Genomic DNA, 19,360 nt, shown 5'->3' on the forward strand with positions numbered 1-19,360 from the left:
ATCACGAGCTTCAATGTCAGGCACCAAATAGTCGGTTATAATGGCGGGATAACGGGCGCCATGACAGTTATGTTCTCACCGGTATTAATTTTGATGAAATATGAACCGATGATTCCATCTAACCAGACCAAACCGTTGCGGCAATTTCGTTTGTTCATATACCCATTGAGCCAGAAATTCTTGGAATTTTTCAAGAGATCATTGAGCGAAGCAATGTCGCTTGGGAAGGTTTTCGTACGCTTTCAATTTAAGATCTCGACGTAAAATGTGAAAAGTCGCTTTATACGTCAGTCCAAGTTGGTGCGAACGCCGCCGAATCGACTCTCCACGGTCTTCATGTACACTCTCAGCTACGGCTGCAATTTTTTTATATTATTATATCCAATAAAGAATGCATTGTCTCAAGATGGATGATGGTATTGCGAATAGTAAGCTAAGTAGGTTCAATCACATTAGCTTTCTCAGTCGAATTAATCTACTGCGGCATGAGGTATGTATGTATAGAAAAGTGGTATAATCGAAAAAAAGTTTGAAGAAAAATGCAAAAAACACACACAGGACACCTTTCATACAGGGTTCTACTGTAACTGCGATGAGTAGCCTTTGGAATTCCAAGACATTATTCACCGCAAAAGATTTAGTGAAGGAGTTCCTTTTTTTCTTAGGTCCTTATCATTATGTCACAACATTAGGTTGCAGCGACGTACACTTTGGATTGGTTGACGGCATATTTTATCGACACTGATAACAGATGACACCAATTTCATGGTGGGAAAGTGGGTGAATAATGAGGAAGGAATAGTGCTAGGTGGAAGCTGTTGGCCTGATCTCATGAGAAACTTAGATTTTTTAAGGTCTCATGAGAAATTTAGAATTTTAATGTCATTCAAAGTTCATTCAGTGACTGTGCGGTGGCTGAAATTATAACTGAACTGTCGAACAGAACTCAAATATGAGTTCAGATATGCTATAGACAGCACATGATACGTTTATGGTTGATTTTAGGCTTCTATCGCAGGAAGTACAGCCCTTGACGGAATTGAATTCGAGCCGAGTACATGAAGTACTAAATTCTAAATTCGGTGTAATAAGTTAAATTATTTAAGATTTAAGACTTCCATGAATCTTATAATTTTTTCGAACAGGGAATTCTTGTTTTATCACTCATTATTAATTGATAATAATTAAGTCATTAGTGAGCAATTTATTAAACGTCATCCGAACTCAGTGATTACTTAGAAATGTATATATGTATAATGTAAACACATAAACGACAGAGAACATTGATAACATTCTATTTTGTTTCTTAGGTTTTTTTTTTGTTTTTTGCAAAAATATATATTTATTGTAGTTATAATTCAGGCATAGGTGGTAAAGGTGTAATAATTATAAAGCGAACAGCAGTTTAATCTCTGTTTGATAATCACTATTTTGCTTCAACATCGCAAACCAACAGAAACAGTTATTTCTGAAAAATTTTCCTAGTCTCATAATGATTAGTATATAAAAACGAAAAAATATTTATATACATATGTTGCTACAATTTATTTTAATATTTGTTATTATTTACTTTAACTCACCTCAGTAACTTGACTGTTGCTCCAGCTGATAATATTTACAGGGTCGTTGAAAAAGATGTATATTCCTTTACGCAGAAAAGAAAGCACAAAATTCCTCTGTGGAGGTTCCCTTCGATAAATGGGGCGCAACACTCTCTCAAGGACCGCACCAAGTACTTTGGGACAGTCTTATATAGAAAATTGCTGTGGAAGCCGTACGGATATCCACTTACCAGAAGCCAATGGAAAGAGTACAGAGGCTCGCTTCTCTGTGCATAACAGGAGATTGAAGAAGTGGTACTAAACCTGCCACCTAAAGATCTCTTCGCTGAAAACTACCTAGCAGCATCGTCGGTACGACTACTGGCAGTAAACAAATTTACATATAGAACCTTCGGGCATAGCTCGGTGGGTAATGGCATTTGGGCAAACACGGACTACATGGTCCCACTTTTCAACTGGGAAAGAACGTTCAAAGTAAACATAGAAAAATATGACTGGCGTAATGGTATGTTAGCTACGCGCAACTCTCTAAACTTCTATACGAATGGTTCAAAAATGGACGATGGTAGGCATAAGGCAACCTTTTAAGTTGCCGGACAACTGCAGTATATTTTTTTTTTTTTTTCAAAATTTTATTTTATTTATTGAATCTGCTTTTTCTTAAAGCCTAACAATAAGTTATAAAATCTTAAATCTAATTAAAAACTAGACAGGCTCAAGCAAGTGATTGAGCTGTTTTGGTGATACGTTGCTCCTTAGTACGCTGGCATATCTCTTCTTTTAAGTCGTGTTTGATCGCAGGAATGTACCAAAGCATTAGCCAGAGGGTTTGGGTGATCTCGGAGTTTAGATATATATTTAATTCTGCTGTCTTCTACTTCTTTCTTTACCATAGGGATACCAAGGTCTTTATGGATATTTTCGTTACGCATGTACCATGGTGAACACGTGATTGTTCTAAGCATTTTTGATTGAAACCTTTGTAATATATCAATATTGGTTGCACAGGTCGTACCCCACAGTTGAATGCCATACATCCAAATCGGCTTTATGACCGCATTATACAAAAGCACTTTGTTGTCTAGGCTAAGTTTTGAGTTTTTATTTAAAAGCCAATTTAAATTTGCAGCTCTAATCTTCATACATGTTATTTTACTAGAGATGTGTTTTCTCCACGTGAGCCTTCTATCTAGGTGAATACCAAGATATGTTACTTCGTTCGCTTGGGGTACTAATATATTGTTTATTTTTACTGCCGGGCACATCTTTGGTCTTAGCGAAAATGTAATATGCTTACACTTCTGTTCATTCACGTTTATACGCCAGTTCGCTAGCCACTCTTCGACAGAACTTAAATTCTTCGCTAATATTCGTGATGCTAAAATGTGGCATTTGTTACGGCTCACTATAGCTGTGTCATCCGCAAAAGTTGAAGTTAATACATTATTAGCTGTTGGAAGATCTGCTGTATATATGATGTATAGTGTTGGGCCTAACACACTGCCCTGGGGTACACCAGCCCTTATCTGTCGTTCATCAGATATGAAGTCTCCCACTTTTACCACAAATCGTCTATTTTTTAAATAAGACTCCAATGTTTTATACAGTTCTAAAGGTAGAATTTTTTTAATCTTGTATAAAAGACCTTCGTGCCACACCTTATCAAACGCCTGAGCTACATCTAAAAATATTGCTGAACAGTACTCCCTGTGCTCAAATGCTTTCCTTATCTCGTTAGTAATTCTATTTACTTGCTCTATTATGCCATGTTTCGCACGAAAACCGAATTGATGCATGGGTATTGTATAATTTTCATGGAGGAAAGGAGTTATCTTTGATAGTAATACTTTTTCAAATACTATACAAACTAAGGTCTTTGCTGTTGCGAAAGCCGCAGGGCTGGCCTCTAATGCACCTGCAGCCACTTCATAGATGGAGAAGACTGCAGAAAATGTCTAGAGCAGGAAAATTAAATAATAAGTCCCTAATAATTTTGAGAAATATTGGCAAGATGACAGCCCTTGGACGAATAGTTCTAGTTCTAGTTCTGCTCCGAGTTTGATGGATAGAAGACAGCCTGTTCTTGATTTATTACATAGGGAGGGTAGGACAGTACAATTGACTTTAGATGTGAATTGAGTGTAAGCAACAATATCGAAAACGCAAATTTGATCCAAGTTATATTGGACATACTTAGCTGAGAGCTACTGTTGCAAGCGAAAAATTGTACGAGATGCGGTAAAATTATTTTTTACTGAGTTTTTCATTATCTTCTTCCTGTATCTCGGGCGGTGTAACGGGAGTTTCGACATGAATATTTACATAGAGCTCGTAAATGAACCGAAGAAGGCTGGCGCCCACTTTGCCTTTACCTCAACAAATAAGTTGAATCTGGGGATCGGGCTGGACGGTCAATGCAATTTTTTTTAGCAATCAAACCCTTTTTCTAGCATTTGTGGTCAGATATTATGAGCCAATAATCTATCTACATATATGTATGAGTTTCCATCGACTGGTATTTCCTTCTGAAAAAATATGGGGGTTTTGGTCATTTGTCTATTTAATGGCGTTTCATGGATCTGAAATCTATTTTTGTTTGCCCAAAATGAAAATTTTGATTATTGGTATCATCAAAACCGATTTCTGGTTAACAAAAAATGCATATATTTTATACAGCGATATAAATGAAGATGTACCCTATATAATAACTCAAATGGGGTTACCAAGTCAACATTACATCAGATTGAATTATCCCGTGAACCTTGCAAATGTAAACAATAGTTCGCTGGAATCGATAATAAATATATGCATACATACATACGAGTCTATATGTATGTATACCTACATGTACATATATATATTTTTTTTCCCATAGTCCCTAGGTGGAACATATGGCCTTTAAATATAAATATGCTTGAATATAATATATAGTGCCCCAACAAAATCTCTTATCAGTTCACCGGTTAAATAAATTAAAAATTTATTGATGACCTACGAAGGTAATTAATACTAAAGGGCCAAATATAGTTATCAGCCTGCAGCAGTATAAATAGGAGGCTACATGAAGGAATTCGGTAGTTCACTAAGTGAAGTTGTCAAACGAGAAAATCAAAATGAAATACTTTATGTGCATTGTGATCCTTGCAGTGATTGCTCTGGTAAGTACATTCACATAATAACAGCTTCAAATATCCTTAAGGGATAATAAATTGCGAAATTTCCTTCATTAGGTACAAGCCGATCACTGGAGTCCAAAGACCGTCGATGACATTAAAAATATTCGCGAAGAATGTATGAAAGAAGTGCCATCCACTGATGAAGAATTCGAAAAGAGGAAGGAGAATGACTATCCCGACGTAGAGTCCGTACGGAAATATATGCTTTGCACTAGCAAAGCATGGGGCCTCTACAAAGAGGGTAAGGGTTTTAATGCCGACCGTGTTGCCGAGCAATTCAAAGACGATATGCCGGAAGACGAGATCAAAGCCATTATTCATGATTGTGATGAAAAGACCAAAGAGGATACCGATGATGAGAGATGCTACCATATTTTGAAGTGTGCCTGCTCAACCAAGCTCGGTGATCATATTAAAGATCTCATTAAGCGATCAGAGTAAGCACTGGAGGTGTACTGAATAAACTGTAGATTATCACTATTATAGTTTGTGATGAATAAATTAATAAAGCAATTTTGGTAAGTGAGCAATGACATTTTTTTATGATTCTTTGGTATTGTTTAGGTCTTTTAGAGCTCCCACTCGTTATCGCTTAGTATTCCCAGATACTTTATTTGAGTAAAAAGGGTATTCTCGCAGCATAATTAGTTAAAACCCACAAAGATGCTGTAAATAATAATTAGAGTCTCATGAATTAGTCTGTACGAATTGACTAAATGAAAATCTTTTTTTTTTTTGTTTCCAATGGAACTACGGCCACGGACGGGATCATCGATTAGGGAGACATATTAAAGTTTCATAAAGCATTTAGTGAAGGTCCTGAAGTCATCGAAAACTTGTCTCTTGCTATTTAGTCGTCCACCAACTTTCACTAAGAACGATAATATCGAAAAAGTTAAAAAACAGTGCTTGAAAGTCATAGTGTTGGCATGAGAGAGAGAGAGAGCATCTAAACATCTCTTATGAATCGACTCAACACATTTTGGTTAATATTTCGGTTATAAAATGTGTCAATTCTAAATTCATACCAAAAGCTTTGAATCTTATGCGAAAACGACGTCTTGTAGAGACCGAAAGAGAGATGCTTGACAATATAGCTGAGGACCTTAGATTCATCAAACGCATCATTACTGATGACGTGACCCGGGCTTATGAATATGACGTCAAAACTGTCCAACGAATATTGCTATAAAAACGAGCCGAAATTCAAATGAGTCAAATCATACAAATTTGTGTCATCATAAATTAAAGTGCTGTTAGTTAGGTACCGATAGATGCTGTGAACAAAGTTTCATAACTTAGTTCCACCTAGTGTTCGTTTCTTCACTGTGTTAGGTGTTCAGTGGCAACTGATCGAGCTACCTTGGTAGAGCCATGATTGAGGTATCACCATAACATTTATTCTGAACGAATCAATCGCCTCTTCAAGTGTTCAAAAACGTTGACCTCTTAGTTTATTTTTTACGAACGGGAACAAAAAGAAATCATTCGATGCCAAATCAGGACTATGCGGTGGATAACTTATCAAATCGATGTTTTGGGTGCTATGCAGTTCTTTCAGTCGTTTTGTAAAAGCCTGCATTGTCATAATGAAGAGTGATCCGTCTTCGGCTGTTGGTTTGTCTGCTATGTTAGTCCAACTAATGTCCATAGTTGTCTCAATCTCACGGTAGGTCACATGACGATCCTGCAGTATTAGCTTGTAATCAGAATCAATAGTTTTCGGAACAAAAACTGATTTTGGACGACCTTCACGAAATTCATCTCGAACTGATCTCCGACCTCGTTTGGATTCACCATAGGATCAATAAACAATGACGCTTTGTCGTCAAAAATGGAATTAAGTTCAACTATGCACACTTTATGAGTTTATCCAAAATGAAAATGTTCGAAATTTAATTAAATTTTTGGATCGAGAAGAATATTTTAAGTTACTGTAAACAACACAAATAGGGCTCGTATGTCAAAACATATTGAGTATCAAATATCAAACTTTACGTAAACATTGAGTTTCCAGATTGTAATATTAGTATTGCCAAATCCTGAAATATAAAAGGCAACCTACGCACTAGATATGACCGATAGCAAATGCGGCCATGCCTTCTAAGTATTATTTTAAAAGTAAAACAAATTTACGCAAATTCGTTGAAAATAACTCTTCGACTTTTAGTTCTTGTAAAGATGAGATGAACGTTTTAATACGATCGTGACTTCGCCGTCGCTAAATTTCATTCTTTTGATTTTATTGTGAGATTTCCAGTAAAATTTGCCTAGAACTTTCGTATACCAAAATTTTTATGAGCAATATGTACAACGTTGTAAGAACAGCTCATTAAATCGCTGGGTTTTGTCCAACGCAAATTCCAGTGTTACAGTTATGGCGGAATGAAATGGTGATAGTGACTACACATCGAAGTATAATAATAGATTTACATTCACATCTGATTGAAAACGCTAAAGAAAATCTGAGACTTGAGTTAATAGAGAGTTTGTGGCAAGCTCCACTTTGGGGTTCGATGGATCGGCAATAGAGCTGCTTGCCCCATTAAACGTACATCACGGGTATGAAGCAGAGTTGAAGCCACCATGAGCTTGGATATGATTCGTGAATCTGATAGCCTTAACAAATTGTTTCAAAAATTAATACAAACTACAACAAAAACTATTAATTGTCACAAAGATTATAAAAAAACGGGAAATTAAGTCAGTAAGAAATATAAACAGCCAATTTACCAGATAAAGATTCAAGAGGAAAATATAACTATTATTAATTCTAATAAAAACTGCTTAACCGTTATTATTTTAACATTATTATTCCACAGCAGAACTGCCTAAGCACAAAATACTACTTAAAGGTAAATAGTATTTGCGTAATTTATAAGTAATATGTAGTACAATGTCGTTAACGACTTAATGTCAGTGCGGAGCGCGCAAACTTACCAATTTGAAGGGGAAATGCAAAAACGTGCGAGTCACCTGTCACTCGTTAAGCTGATAATTAATTTATCGTTAATGTCTAAATAAATGCAAAGCAATTGTTGATTGATGTTGTATCAATTGTTGGTGCTGTGGTCAAACAAATTGCAAATTATGAACCCAGAATAATTTGTGCGGATCGGTGAAGCGTGTAAATGTGCGTGTTCGATTCGTCGCTACACGACATTTATTTGCACACCAGATAGATAGCAGGGGATCTCAATATCTCTTGCGGACATATATACTTCTGATATTCGTATACTGTCTCATACGAAAATAGGGGAAATCATCATATTGACAATACCTTAAAGACTTACTTTGGGAGCATGTTAATAATAAGTAGTATTGGCAAATAAAGATAAAATCAGTTAAATACTACCACCAACGCCCATATACTAAATATAATGATTTTCGTTTTTATACTCTCGCAACAAAGTTGCTAAGGAGAGTATTATAGTTTTGTTCACATAACGGTTGTTTATAAGTCCTAAAACTAAAAGAGTCAGATATAGGGTTATATATACCAAAATGATCAGGGCGACGAGTAGAGTCGAAATCCGGATGTCTGTCTGTCCGTCCGTCCGTCTGTCCGTCCGTGCAAGCTGTAACTTGAGTAAAAATTGAGATATCATGATGAAACTTGGTACACGTATTCCTTGGCTCCATAAGAAGGTTAAGTTCGAAGATGAGCAAAATCGGAAAAATCGGTCCACTGCCACGCCCACAAAATGGCGGAAACCGAAAACCTATAAAGTGTCATAACTAAGCCATAAATAATGATATTAAAGTGAAATTTGGCACAAAGAATCGCATTAGGGAGGGGCATATTTTGACGCAATTGTTTTGGAAAAGTGGGCGTGGCCCCGCCCCCTACTAAGTTTTTTGTACATATCTCGGAAACTACTATAGCTATGTCAACCAAAGTCTACAAAGTCGTTTTCTTCAGGCATTTCCATATACAGTTCAAAAATGGAAGAAATCGGATAATAACCACGCCCACCTCCCATACAAAGGTTATGTTCAAAATCACTAAAAGTGCGTTAACCGACTAACAAAAAACGTCAGAAACACTAAATTTTACGGAAGAAGTGGCAGAAGGAAGCTGCACCCAGCCTTTTTTTAAAAATTGAAAATGGGCGTGGCGCCGCCCACTTATGGACCAAGAACCATATCTCAGGAGCTACTAGACCGATTTCAATGAAATTCGGTATATAATATTTTCTTAACACCCTGATGACATGTACGAAATATGGGTGAAATCGGTTTATAACCACGCCTTCTTCCAATATAACGCTATTTTGAATTCCATCTGATGCCTTCTCTGTATAATACGAGTATAAACATTAGGAACCAATGATGATAGCGGAATAAAACTTTACAAAAATACGGTATTTGAAAAATATGTAAATGACGTATAATGAAATCTCGATTATCACTTTACCATGCGAGAGTATAAAATGTTCGGTGACACCCGAACTTAGCCCTTCCTTACTTGTTCTAAGTAGTTTTATTCCAAAACAGGTCTATGGATAAATTAAAACTAAATTAGCACAACCACAACATTAAAATACTTAATAAAATAGACTTTATTGTTCAACGAATGACAATACTAATAATTTATTGCTTATATGATTCATCTCTGCTTTTAGCCTTCACACGATCACCGATCTTGCTGGCCATAACACACTTGCGACAACGATAGACCCACACATCGTCGCTGCTACCTTCAATGTTTTTATCCACGCAACCCTCAACAATGGCAAGGGCCTCAGCCTCATCCAAATCCATTTTAAATTGCTTAACAACACGATCGACATTATAGCCCTCACCCTCGCGAAAGATACCAAATTTCTTTACGGTACAAAGTAAGTACTTGCGTACGGGCTCTTCATCGGGATATTCGAAGTTCTTCATTTTTTGGATGTATTCCTCGCTGAGTGGGAAATCCTTAAGGCATTCCTGGCGGATAGCCTTGATTTGGGCAACATTTTTCGGCATCCATTCATCTTCAGCGTATGCCTAAAAGAGGGATTATATAATGTATAGTAACGGTGTTATTTATTTGTGTGATGTACATACCAGTGCAACGTGTGCAAGGATCACAATGAAGAATTTCATTTTGCCTTTGTATTCGTTTGACTTCTCTCGCTGGACTTAGAGCACAACTGAAGTATGGAACTATTGAAGCCCCATATTTATACCACATTCAGTTCGATTGTATTTGTTTCATACTTTGTTTGCTGCTTGATTGCTTTACTCTCAATAATGACACACAACCGTTAGGTGAACAAATTTATTAAACTGCCCGCAACTTTATGCGAGGGTGTCATAAGTAAGGAAGCAGTGAGTTCGGGTGGAACCGAAAATTTTCTACACTCACCATTTACTAAGTTATATTATAGGTCGTAGATTCACTTATGAATAGGTAATCGCCGAAAATTTTATATTCTTGCAACTTGGAAGAATCAAAGCCAGGGAAATACTTTAAGGTGTAAAACCAATGACATTGATCGATATATTCGATCAAAAGTCAACTGTAGGTACTGGGATCGGAATATTCGATACCTAGAGTCTTGAACAGTTTTTGTTGTATCTGATAATTTTTTGACCATAATGTGGCATACACTAAAGACGTTATTCGTGCAAAGTTTAATCGCGTTATATTAATTGCTTCTTGGCTTGTGTTCTGGAAAGTAAAGAAATTTAAAATTGTGCTATACGGAAAGTAAGCGTGGTTGTTGTCATAGAAATGTGTTGTCGACATAGAAATGTGAAAAAAATAACATACACCAAATTTTCGAAATCGGTCAGTCGGATCCCGAGATATGGGATTTCACCAAAAAGTAGGCGGTGCCACGCCCATCGTCCAATTTTTACCCTGGTCCCTATAAAGCTCTGTCATACCACCCCGTTGACGCATTTAATTATTGATTTGTCGCGCTTTTAGTTGTTGTGAACAGTACCGTTATATGGTGAGTGAACGGGGTTTTCATCCGATTTCGTCCATATTCACACTATAGGTAGGAGTTCGTGTAATAGTCGTGCTGAGTGAATTTGGTTATTGTAGCTTTAGTGGTTTCGGAGGTATATATATTAAACTTATTAGAGGGCAGGGCCACACCCACTTTTTCAAAATTTTATTTTTCCACATTTTCCATATTTTATATGTTAATTTGTTGCTTCATTATGGCACTTTATACGTTTTCGGTTAATGGCGATTTGTGGGCGTGGCAGTCGTCCGATTACGCCCATCTCGAACTTTTTTTGTACCAGGAAACCTGCATAGCAAGTTTCATGAAGATATCTCAATTTTTACTCAAGTTACAGCTTGCACGGACGGACGAACGCACGGACAGACAGACAGTCAACCAGATTTCAAATTTAAACGTCACCCTGATCATTTATATATATAAAAATAACCCTATATCTAACTCGATTAGTTTTAGGTGATACGTACAACCGTTAGGTGAACAAAACTATAATACTCTGTAGCAACTGGTTGCAAGAGTATAAAAATAATCGAGATAGACATATAGTTAAATACAGGGGCGGATCCAGAAATAGCTTTTTGGAGGCTGGCGAGCGGTTGAAATAAACATGTACTTGAAACATGAATAATATGATATTAAATATCTTTATACAGTTTAATATCATGGTGGAAAAATTGACCTTCTAATATCTTATGTTGGCCAAGTTTTGAGAATCTTTCGAGAACTTCTTCTACAGTGACTTCAATTTCATGGTGCGTGTGCAGGCCCATCAATCTATCTTGAATGAAGTGATCAAGTTCACCTTTGAGATTCAAACGTCGCACGATGTTGTCATTATCCAAAAGATATTTGAATCTATTTATCAAGCAGTCAATAAGATTTTCCATTTCTTTGGTATTCAAAGCTTCAAAACATACTTTTTCAGGAAGCAACAAACTCAGTTGAAATCCATCCAATACTTCTCTAGAAAAGCTCGTCTTCAAATTTTCGCCGATTGTATCCAACAGAAGAATAGACTGAGACCCTGTAGTATTATTCGCTAGTTCTTGGTTTTTCTTCACCAACTTTCCGTTCTGCCTCTATTTTTTCGTGTCCGAATAAATGGATCGAAAATGAACCTCAGATTTTTGTCTTCGATTTCGGAACATTACAAGCAGCGTATATATTATATTTGATGCCTTTGCCAGAACGATCGATACTTTCTGAGTGATTGAGTTATAATTATATACAATTATGAATTCATATTTTCAGACGGCGATGATGAGTTTCGTTGCTTTTTCTGCTGTTCCTTATTTTTCTAGTTACTAATTTTTGTCAGAGCTTTGACGATCAACAATAATTTGCGGCAAATTGGATAACTTCGTTCGTTGAACCCATAATGTTTGAAATGGATAAGTTGTTTCATTTTCTGAATGCGGTCGGTTTGAGTTACATGTTATGTATATATGTATACGTCTCTTATGGTATTGCATACCATCTCGATTAATCGTATCGTTACATATTTGAAACTACTGCTGCTCTTTTCTTATTTCGTTGACCGATATCTGACAGCACACGCATCTGTTCCAATAGATGTGCATAATTTCAAATTAAGATTCATTTCTTCAAGAATCATTCGCCCAAGGGCAACTGCAGTGAGAGATAACTCTTCGTCAGTTTGGGTGTGTTCGCTAACAGTGGTAGTTTGAAATGAACCCCGTTTCCCCCCTCTGAATCCGCTATTGGTTACATATATATACATATATATGTATATATAATTGATCACAATGACAAATCTGAGTATCGATTTACACGCTTTTGGAAGGTGAAGAAAAACCCAAAGGAATCCATACTTTCAAACTCTCATTAAATTTGCGAAGAAAATATCCAAAAGAACTACTAATGGGAATTTAGATGGATCCAATGTAGGTACCCTGTCAATCACAGAACCCTTTATACCGATTATTCATGTTGGACAGACAATCTAAACACACAGCGTTATGCAATAAAAAATCCTTACCTAAACAACACAAAGTAAATGCGAAATTTAATTAACACAAAGTAGTTATTAATTATTAAAATCGAACATATAATTCAAAAATTACTCATAATTACTCGAGGCAATAGGACCTCATCCAACATACGATCCCATGCCAAAGCCCGTAGCATCACTTCAGTATCATAAAACGAAGCAATGTCTCGACACACGAGTAATGATTACTACCACACGATCCGAGCAACCATTCCGAGCAGAGTATACAAGCAGGAATTTATGTACCACCTGCAATCAGAAGAACACTCTTACACCGTTATTCAAGGCTATTCCCAGCCAACGAATCACAGAAGTACTACCCAAATGGTTGGAACTTTGGTGATTTAGTGCTGCTTGACCGTCAATTTAACAGCAAGAATTAATGTTGGAGCTTGAAATAGATTCTACCCACCCATCATCAGAAGCGGGTTGCTTAACCCAGACAATTTCAGAAAAGAAGAAGAGCGCAAAATACAGCATCTTCCTGGACATTAACTGGTCCATATAATAGTCAACAATCCTCAGTATACTCTCACTTTTGATCACTCAAACTGAATTTTATCAATTAGAACACCCCACTGAGCTAAATTTATTTCGGAGATACTGCAAGGCGGTCGGGATGTTTAAGGCAAAAAATAAACACAACGAATAAGACAATGAAGAAACATTATTTACACATACCCACACAAATATAGGCAAATAAGTCAACACTACCCATAATATACCACAATATTGAATTTTATAATGTTCACACTAAAACTAATTGTCTTTATTTAAAACAAAATTGGACCCATTCGTCGTGTAGTTATTTATTTTTTTGGTTCCCCACCGCTCTTAAGAAAGTAAAGCCTTCACACGATCACCGATCTTGCTGGCCACCACACACTCGTGACCACGATAGGCCCATACATCGGCACTGCTGCCTTCTAAGTTTTTATCCAAGCAACCCTTAACAATGGCAAGGGCCTCAGCCTCATCCAAATCCATTTTAAATTGCTTGGTAACACGATCGGCATTATAGCCCTCACGCTCGCAGAAGACACCCAATTTCTTTACGGTACAAAGCAAGATCTTACGTGCGGGCTCTTCATCGGTATATTCGAAGTTATTAATTTTTTGGATGTATTCCTCGCTAAGTGGGAATTCCTTAAGGCATTCTTGGCGGATAACATTAAGCTCTGCCATAGTTTTCGGCATCCATTCATCTTCAGCGTAAGTCTAAAAGAGAGATTACATAAAATAAAAAATAACGGTGTATTTCAGTTTGTATGTATGTATGGGGTGTACGTATGGATGGGATGTACGTTAGAGCGGGCCGATTTTTATCTATAAAAACGTGTAGACAATTTAAAAAATCTACATGAACGATTGTATGCGAGATATGTGACATAGTTGTCCGATTTGAATGATCTACGACAAATGATCAATAGAATATCAAAATGCCCAAAAACTGGCGACCAAAGTTTTATGATCCTTTAAAAACCGCCGGTTTTAGACCCATATTCTCTTAGACGAAGTTGTTTAGAATGAACTGTAGAACATTTCCCGCATACGCGATTTTTTTGTTTTTGTTTTTGTTTTTGGTTCTTTGTAAATCAACCGTACCCGTGAAACAACTGCAAGAATCACAAGGAAGAATTTCATTTTGGATTTCCCTTTTTGTATTCGAATGACAATTCGCGTTGGACTTAGTGCACAACTGATTTGATGGAATGTATTGGCATTTCAAATTTATACATTCAGCTCGGCTGATGAGTGAGCAAATGCACATTTAATTATTTTTTACTTTGTTTGCTTGGTTTAACGCTCATTAATGACGCGTAACCGTTAGATGAACAAAATTACTATGCGCCCCGCAACTTAATTCGAGGGTGTTACAAGTAAGGAAGGGGTAAATTCGGGTGTACCGAACATTTTATGCTTAGGCAACTTGGAGGGATCAAATTAGGGGAAATACCTTCAGTGTTGGGAAGTACTTTACATTAAAAAGTGTTGCGAAATAATTAAAAAATCATTATTTGAAGAAATTGTCACTAGATTACAATCCAATTTGGTCTGTTATTAAGTTATATTATAGGTCGCAGACTCACTTAGTTTTATTACAATATATTACTTCGCGTCGGCTAAATACGCTAATACCTGCACGGACACACAAGCAAACAGTCACCCGGATTTCAAATCGTTTCGTCAAACTGATCATTTATATGTATATATAAAACCATATCTATCTCGCTCAGTTTTAGATGATACAAACAACCGTTAGGTAAACAAAACTATTATACTCTGTAGCAACATGTTGCAAGAGTATAAAAATGTTGCGAAAGAATTCAGTATTAAATATTCAACGAAAGGCTAAAATGATTGCAATAAAATTTGGTATATTATTAACTTATATTATAGTAATTGCAAATTAACACATGTTCAAGTGTGCTCACTGATGCGTATTATTCGGTCAGCTTATTTTCGATGTGTCACATTGTGCCGCGAAGTAAGAGAAATAAGTGTCCAGTATAAGAAACGTTTAGGAGCAGCCTTTCTAACCAATCATCTTAAATATTAAAACTGTGGGTGTAACCGAATACTTACATATTTTACATTCTTCCAAATTAGAGCAATTAAAAAATGTTGCGAAGGAATTCAAGTTGCTTTATTTTACAAAATCGTGAATAAATTACAGTTAAATGTATCTACTTATTAACTTACGACAAAAATACTAAGACTTTGTTCATAATAAATTCTTAATTTATTCTTCGAAATCTATATCGTCGCCTTCAAAGTAATCCCCCTTCGTCCAAACACACTTGTGTCAAAGCGGTTGCCAATCTTCGAAGCAGTTGTTAGAGTCAATTTCCGGAATAGCGTTCAATTTGCATCACGTTTAATGTCTTCAATAGACTCTAAACGGTTTCCTCAAGTTGTGTTGTTTGAGTTTGCTGAATAGCCAGAAGTCACACGGCACTACATCAGTAGAACACGGTGGTTACAGCACGATATTGGTTAAAAATTTGGCGGAAAACTAAAGAAGAATCAATACCGTATGCGACGGTGCATCGTTTCACATTAACGCGACGCTGTTTTTCGAAAATATTGAGTGAACTTGGAACTAATCGTTCTTTTACTTTTCTTAGGCCCAAATGGTGTTTAAAAATGATTTTCACTGATCTTTTCATTATTCCAAAGATGCCAGAAAGGCTCCTGACTGTTAATCGCCGATTCTCAAGCACCATTCCTTTATATTATTGACGTGTTGATCATCAGTAGATGTTGCTCGTGACAAACAATTATCACCGAAAGCCTTTTCCAACATTCTGAACGTTTCGGCATCAAAAATTAGACTTCATACACAAAATATAATGGAACTTCTTAATTGAATAATTTCACTCATCGTAAAAATCGCCGAGTGCACTTTATGTACTTTAGAAAGACAAGAGGTACTAAACACTTGAGATTATTTTGATGTAACGTTTGGCACAGATGAACCTGAGGGTCATACCAACCTAGAAAAATAAATATGTCGACGAATGGATTTTCGCGCGAAATTTAAATCAAAAAGTGTTACTATTTTTTGCTCACAGTAGCTAGACTAGACAACAGTTGGGTGAACAAAACTATTACATACATATGTATATAATTAATATGAATCCATTCGTTCTTTGACGTGAATTATCGTGTTTCTCGGAGCATAGTTCGTTGGTGGTTTTTTCTTTAGTTTTAATATTCCTAAATATAGAGCCTTCCTTATCACTTTTTGAACAGTCATAAGTTCATTTTAGCACCAGTATTTGCCCGGATCTTAACGGTCGATGCATGAGAGTTTTATGATTTTCTTTATTTGCTTCATTTCAACCATAATCCGAATTATTACGAAAGAAATTGTATATGCGTAACTTTTTAACTTCTGCCGACTTATATATGTATATATGTATGTATGTACTTATATAATATGGTGTTGTAAATCGTAATCGTGCTTCTGCATATGTTCGGTATTTCATGGTTAAACTACTAACAGGTTCATGTTTACTCTCTAACGAATTTCGCCGAGTATCAAGACACGTTTCGCCACCCTTTTGAAACGAATTCGGAATAAGATAACCTTCTGCATTGGAATCGATCGATATATTTGATAATTGAATCGCATATGAATAAGGAGTGATAATGTCTATATTATAAAGCTTCGCTTTTCCGAACAAGATTTAATTAATATATTTTACTTTGCCTTGTCACAAGATCCAATGCAAAGTTTTCGGAAGTATGTCTGATAAATGAAAGCTATATTTTTGTGCACAAATTTAAATAAAATAAAACTTAACCACACAATTACAATACTTAATAAAATATACTTTATTGTTCAACGAAGGGCAGTTCTAGTAATTTAATGTTTTTTGGCTTCTTCCTTGAGATTTTGAATGTAAGCTTTCACACGTTCACCGAGCTTGCTGGTCATCACACACTTATGAATACGATAGGCCCATACATCAGCGCTGCTACCCTCGACGTTCTTGTCTGCGCAACCCTCAGCGATGGCAGCGACCTCAGCCTCATCCAAATCCATTTTGCATTGTTTGGCAACACGATCGATATGATAGCCCTCATGTTCGGTGAAGATACCCGCTGCCTTAGTGAGACAAAGCAAGTACTTGCGTATGGGCTCTTCATCGGGATATTCGAAGCTCGAAATTTTTTGCTGTTGTTCCTTGCTAAGTGGGAAATCTTTGACGCATTCTTGGCGGATAACTCTAACTTCTGCATCATTTTTCGGCATCCATTCATCTTCAGCGTATGCCTGCAACGGAGATTACATAAGATATAGTAACGGTGTAATTTATTTGCGTAATGTACGTACGTACCAGTGCAACGACTGCAAGGATCACAATGAAGAACTTCATTTTGGATTTTGGCTTGATTGGTTTTCCCCGCGGGACTCAGAGCACAACTGATGTTTAGAACTATTGCAATCCCATATTTATACCTCCAACTCGGTTGGTGTATTTAGCAATCTTTTTAACTTAAGCTTGTTGTGATTAATTTTTTTTTGTTTTTGTGCTTAAATTTATGTACCACAACATACATACATACTTACGTACTCACAAGACCTTATCTCATTAATAGCTTCCAAACACTGACTTGAGCATCGGTTATTGGTAGTACATGTGTATATTAAACAAGGGTGAGTAAATTGCTTTTCTAGCTAATTCGGGTCAAAAGTGTACCTGATAACTTTCTTGTATCAAATTTTGTACTTCTAACCTAATTTCGTTGTGCATACATCTGCTGGGATTACTTTGAAGAAGGCGACAAAATAAAAATTGATGAGTAATTAAACATTTTGCTCTTTATTTGTAATTTTCAGGTATCACAATGTATGTGTTATTAACTCAACACAGTCTAACAACTTCTGCTTTCTCTAGTAGTGAACGGGGGCCAGACGAAATATTTCCTGTCATCAAACAAACAGTCGTCGCACTTGCGACTTGGCTCTCACGTCACTGTTGACAATCATAACTCCGAAATCGTAGATAGTTCCGTCTATCGTGGAACCCATATCAACACCAACAGCAATGTCAGCCTCGAAATCCAACAAAGAATAACTCTTGCCCACAAGTGCTACTTCTTACTGAGTAAGCAACTGAGAAGTAAAGTCCTCTCTCGACGAACAAAGCCATGACTGTATAAGTCACTTATTATTTCCGTCCAGCTATATGGTGCAGAGGCATGGACGACGACATCTGATGAGTCGACGTTACGAGTTTTCGAGAGAAAGGTTTATGATCCTTTCCGCTTTGGCAATGGCGAGTATCGCATTCGATGGAACGATGAGTTTTACGAGATATAGGACTACATTAACTTATGTAGTTCAGCGAATTAAAAGACAGAGGCTCCGCTGGCTAGGTCATATCGTCTGAATGGATAAAAGCAAAGTGGTGTCTGACCGTTTTTAAACATAAATATACTCGTAAATAAGGAGAGTGCGGCAATTCATATTCCGATATTGGAAAATCTTATTGAATCCATGTGCGATATGAATATTGAGAGCTATTCTCTTGCAAATGTATGAATTTTATCGAGAAATTTATATGTTAAAAGAACAACAAAGTTGCCCAACCAAAAAGCTGGAGACATTAATTCAATTTATTGAAAATAAATCTATGTGGATATTATTTATTCGACAGAAAAATATGCTTGGAATTGGGATAATACTTTTTATTGGTATTAGCATAAAACGCAAATCTTGATTACAAATGAAAAGTTCAAAGATACTTACATATGTACATATGTGGAAAAAAAGTATTCTGCTGAAAACCTTCTGACCCCAATTCTGTGAAATGCACTTTCGCCTCATATCAGAACACTTTTATTGATGGTAATCTATTAACAGTTCTTAGAAGAAATTCATTGCTGATGGCTTAGCTCACGTGAATATATACTTGTAGTTCCAAGGAAGACAATCCATCGGCTCGAAACATCGCTTATCAAACAAACAGATTGGTGAATAAATTTATAATTTATGAGTTTTTTTTTAGACATCAATAATTGCTAACTGTATAAATATATTTGTCGATATAAAAGAACAGAGACATTTTTTTTTTTTTTTTTTTTTTTTTTAAACAGCTGCCAAACTCACTAATTGACATATGGAGATCCAAC

At 36.3% G+C, this 19,360-nt stretch overlaps 4 protein-coding genes across 4 annotated transcripts; 1 reads left to right on the forward strand and 3 right to left on the reverse strand.

The window, feature by feature from the left end:
- The first annotated feature begins 4,623 nt into the window (after window positions 1-4,623).
- On the forward strand, window positions 4,624-5,268 carry LOC126756876 (general odorant-binding protein 99a-like). The gene is made up of 2 exons (XM_050470363.1): window positions 4,624-4,720; window positions 4,793-5,268. Exons 1-2 carry the CDS (start codon window positions 4,676-4,678, stop codon window positions 5,177-5,179), a joined length of 432 nt encoding a protein of 143 aa, XP_050326320.1. The 5' UTR covers window positions 4,624-4,675; the 3' UTR covers window positions 5,180-5,268.
- Window positions 5,269-9,276: 4,008 nt separating this feature from the next.
- On the reverse strand, window positions 9,277-9,903 carry LOC126756872 (general odorant-binding protein 99a-like). Its single transcript, XM_050470349.1, has 2 exons — window positions 9,794-9,903; window positions 9,277-9,733 (listed from the first exon to the last, which is right to left on the reverse strand). The coding sequence occupies exons 1-2, from the start codon at window positions 9,830-9,832 to the stop codon at window positions 9,332-9,334; spliced, it is 441 nt and encodes a 146-aa protein (XP_050326306.1). The 5' UTR covers window positions 9,833-9,903; the 3' UTR covers window positions 9,277-9,331.
- Window positions 9,904-13,432: 3,529 nt separating this feature from the next.
- On the reverse strand, window positions 13,433-14,440 carry LOC126756883 (general odorant-binding protein 99a-like). The gene is made up of 2 exons (XM_050470377.1): window positions 14,321-14,440; window positions 13,433-13,933 (listed from the first exon to the last, which is right to left on the reverse strand). Exons 1-2 carry the CDS (start codon window positions 14,357-14,359, stop codon window positions 13,550-13,552), a joined length of 423 nt encoding a protein of 140 aa, XP_050326334.1. The 5' UTR covers window positions 14,360-14,440; the 3' UTR covers window positions 13,433-13,549.
- A 2,592-nt stretch (window positions 14,441-17,032) lies between these two features.
- On the reverse strand, window positions 17,033-17,663 carry LOC126756867 (general odorant-binding protein 99a-like). Its single transcript, XM_050470319.1, has 2 exons — window positions 17,563-17,663; window positions 17,033-17,498 (listed from the first exon to the last, which is right to left on the reverse strand). Exons 1-2 carry the CDS (start codon window positions 17,599-17,601, stop codon window positions 17,088-17,090), a joined length of 450 nt encoding a protein of 149 aa, XP_050326276.1. The 5' UTR covers window positions 17,602-17,663; the 3' UTR covers window positions 17,033-17,087.
- Between the last annotated feature and the right edge of the window lie 1,697 nt (window positions 17,664-19,360).

The sequence above is a fragment of the Bactrocera neohumeralis genome, chromosome 2 (assembly GCF_024586455.1).
Source record: "Bactrocera neohumeralis isolate Rockhampton chromosome 2, APGP_CSIRO_Bneo_wtdbg2-racon-allhic-juicebox.fasta_v2, whole genome shotgun sequence".
Lineage (NCBI taxonomy): Eukaryota > Metazoa > Arthropoda > Insecta > Diptera > Tephritidae > Bactrocera > Bactrocera neohumeralis.

What these genes read in the sequence shown, in the direction of transcription:
- LOC126756883 (XM_050470377.1), bottom strand. Translation starts at nt 14,359, where the DNA reads ATGAAATTCTTCCTTGTGATTCTTGCAGTTGTTTCACGG. An exon ending in TTCTTGCAGTTGTTTCACGG is followed by an intron (nt 13,934 to 14,320) that starts GTACGGTTGATT and finishes TCTCTCTTTTAG; the next exon opens with ACTTACGCTGAAGATGAATG.
- LOC126756876 (XM_050470363.1), top strand. Translation starts at nt 4,676, where the DNA reads ATGAAATACTTTATGTGCATTGTGATCCTTGCAGTGATTGCTCTG. An exon ending in TCCTTGCAGTGATTGCTCTG is followed by an intron (nt 4,721 to 4,792) that starts GTAAGTACATTC and finishes TTCCTTCATTAG; the next exon opens with GTACAAGCCGATCACTGGAG.
- LOC126756872 (XM_050470349.1), bottom strand. Translation starts at nt 9,832, where the DNA reads ATGAAATTCTTCATTGTGATCCTTGCACACGTTGCACTG. An exon ending in TCCTTGCACACGTTGCACTG is followed by an intron (nt 9,734 to 9,793) that starts GTATGTACATCA and finishes TCCCTCTTTTAG; the next exon opens with GCATACGCTGAAGATGAATG.
- LOC126756867 (XM_050470319.1), bottom strand. Translation starts at nt 17,601, where the DNA reads ATGAAGTTCTTCATTGTGATCCTTGCAGTCGTTGCACTG. An exon ending in TCCTTGCAGTCGTTGCACTG is followed by an intron (nt 17,499 to 17,562) that starts GTACGTACGTAC and finishes TCTCCGTTGCAG; the next exon opens with GCATACGCTGAAGATGAATG.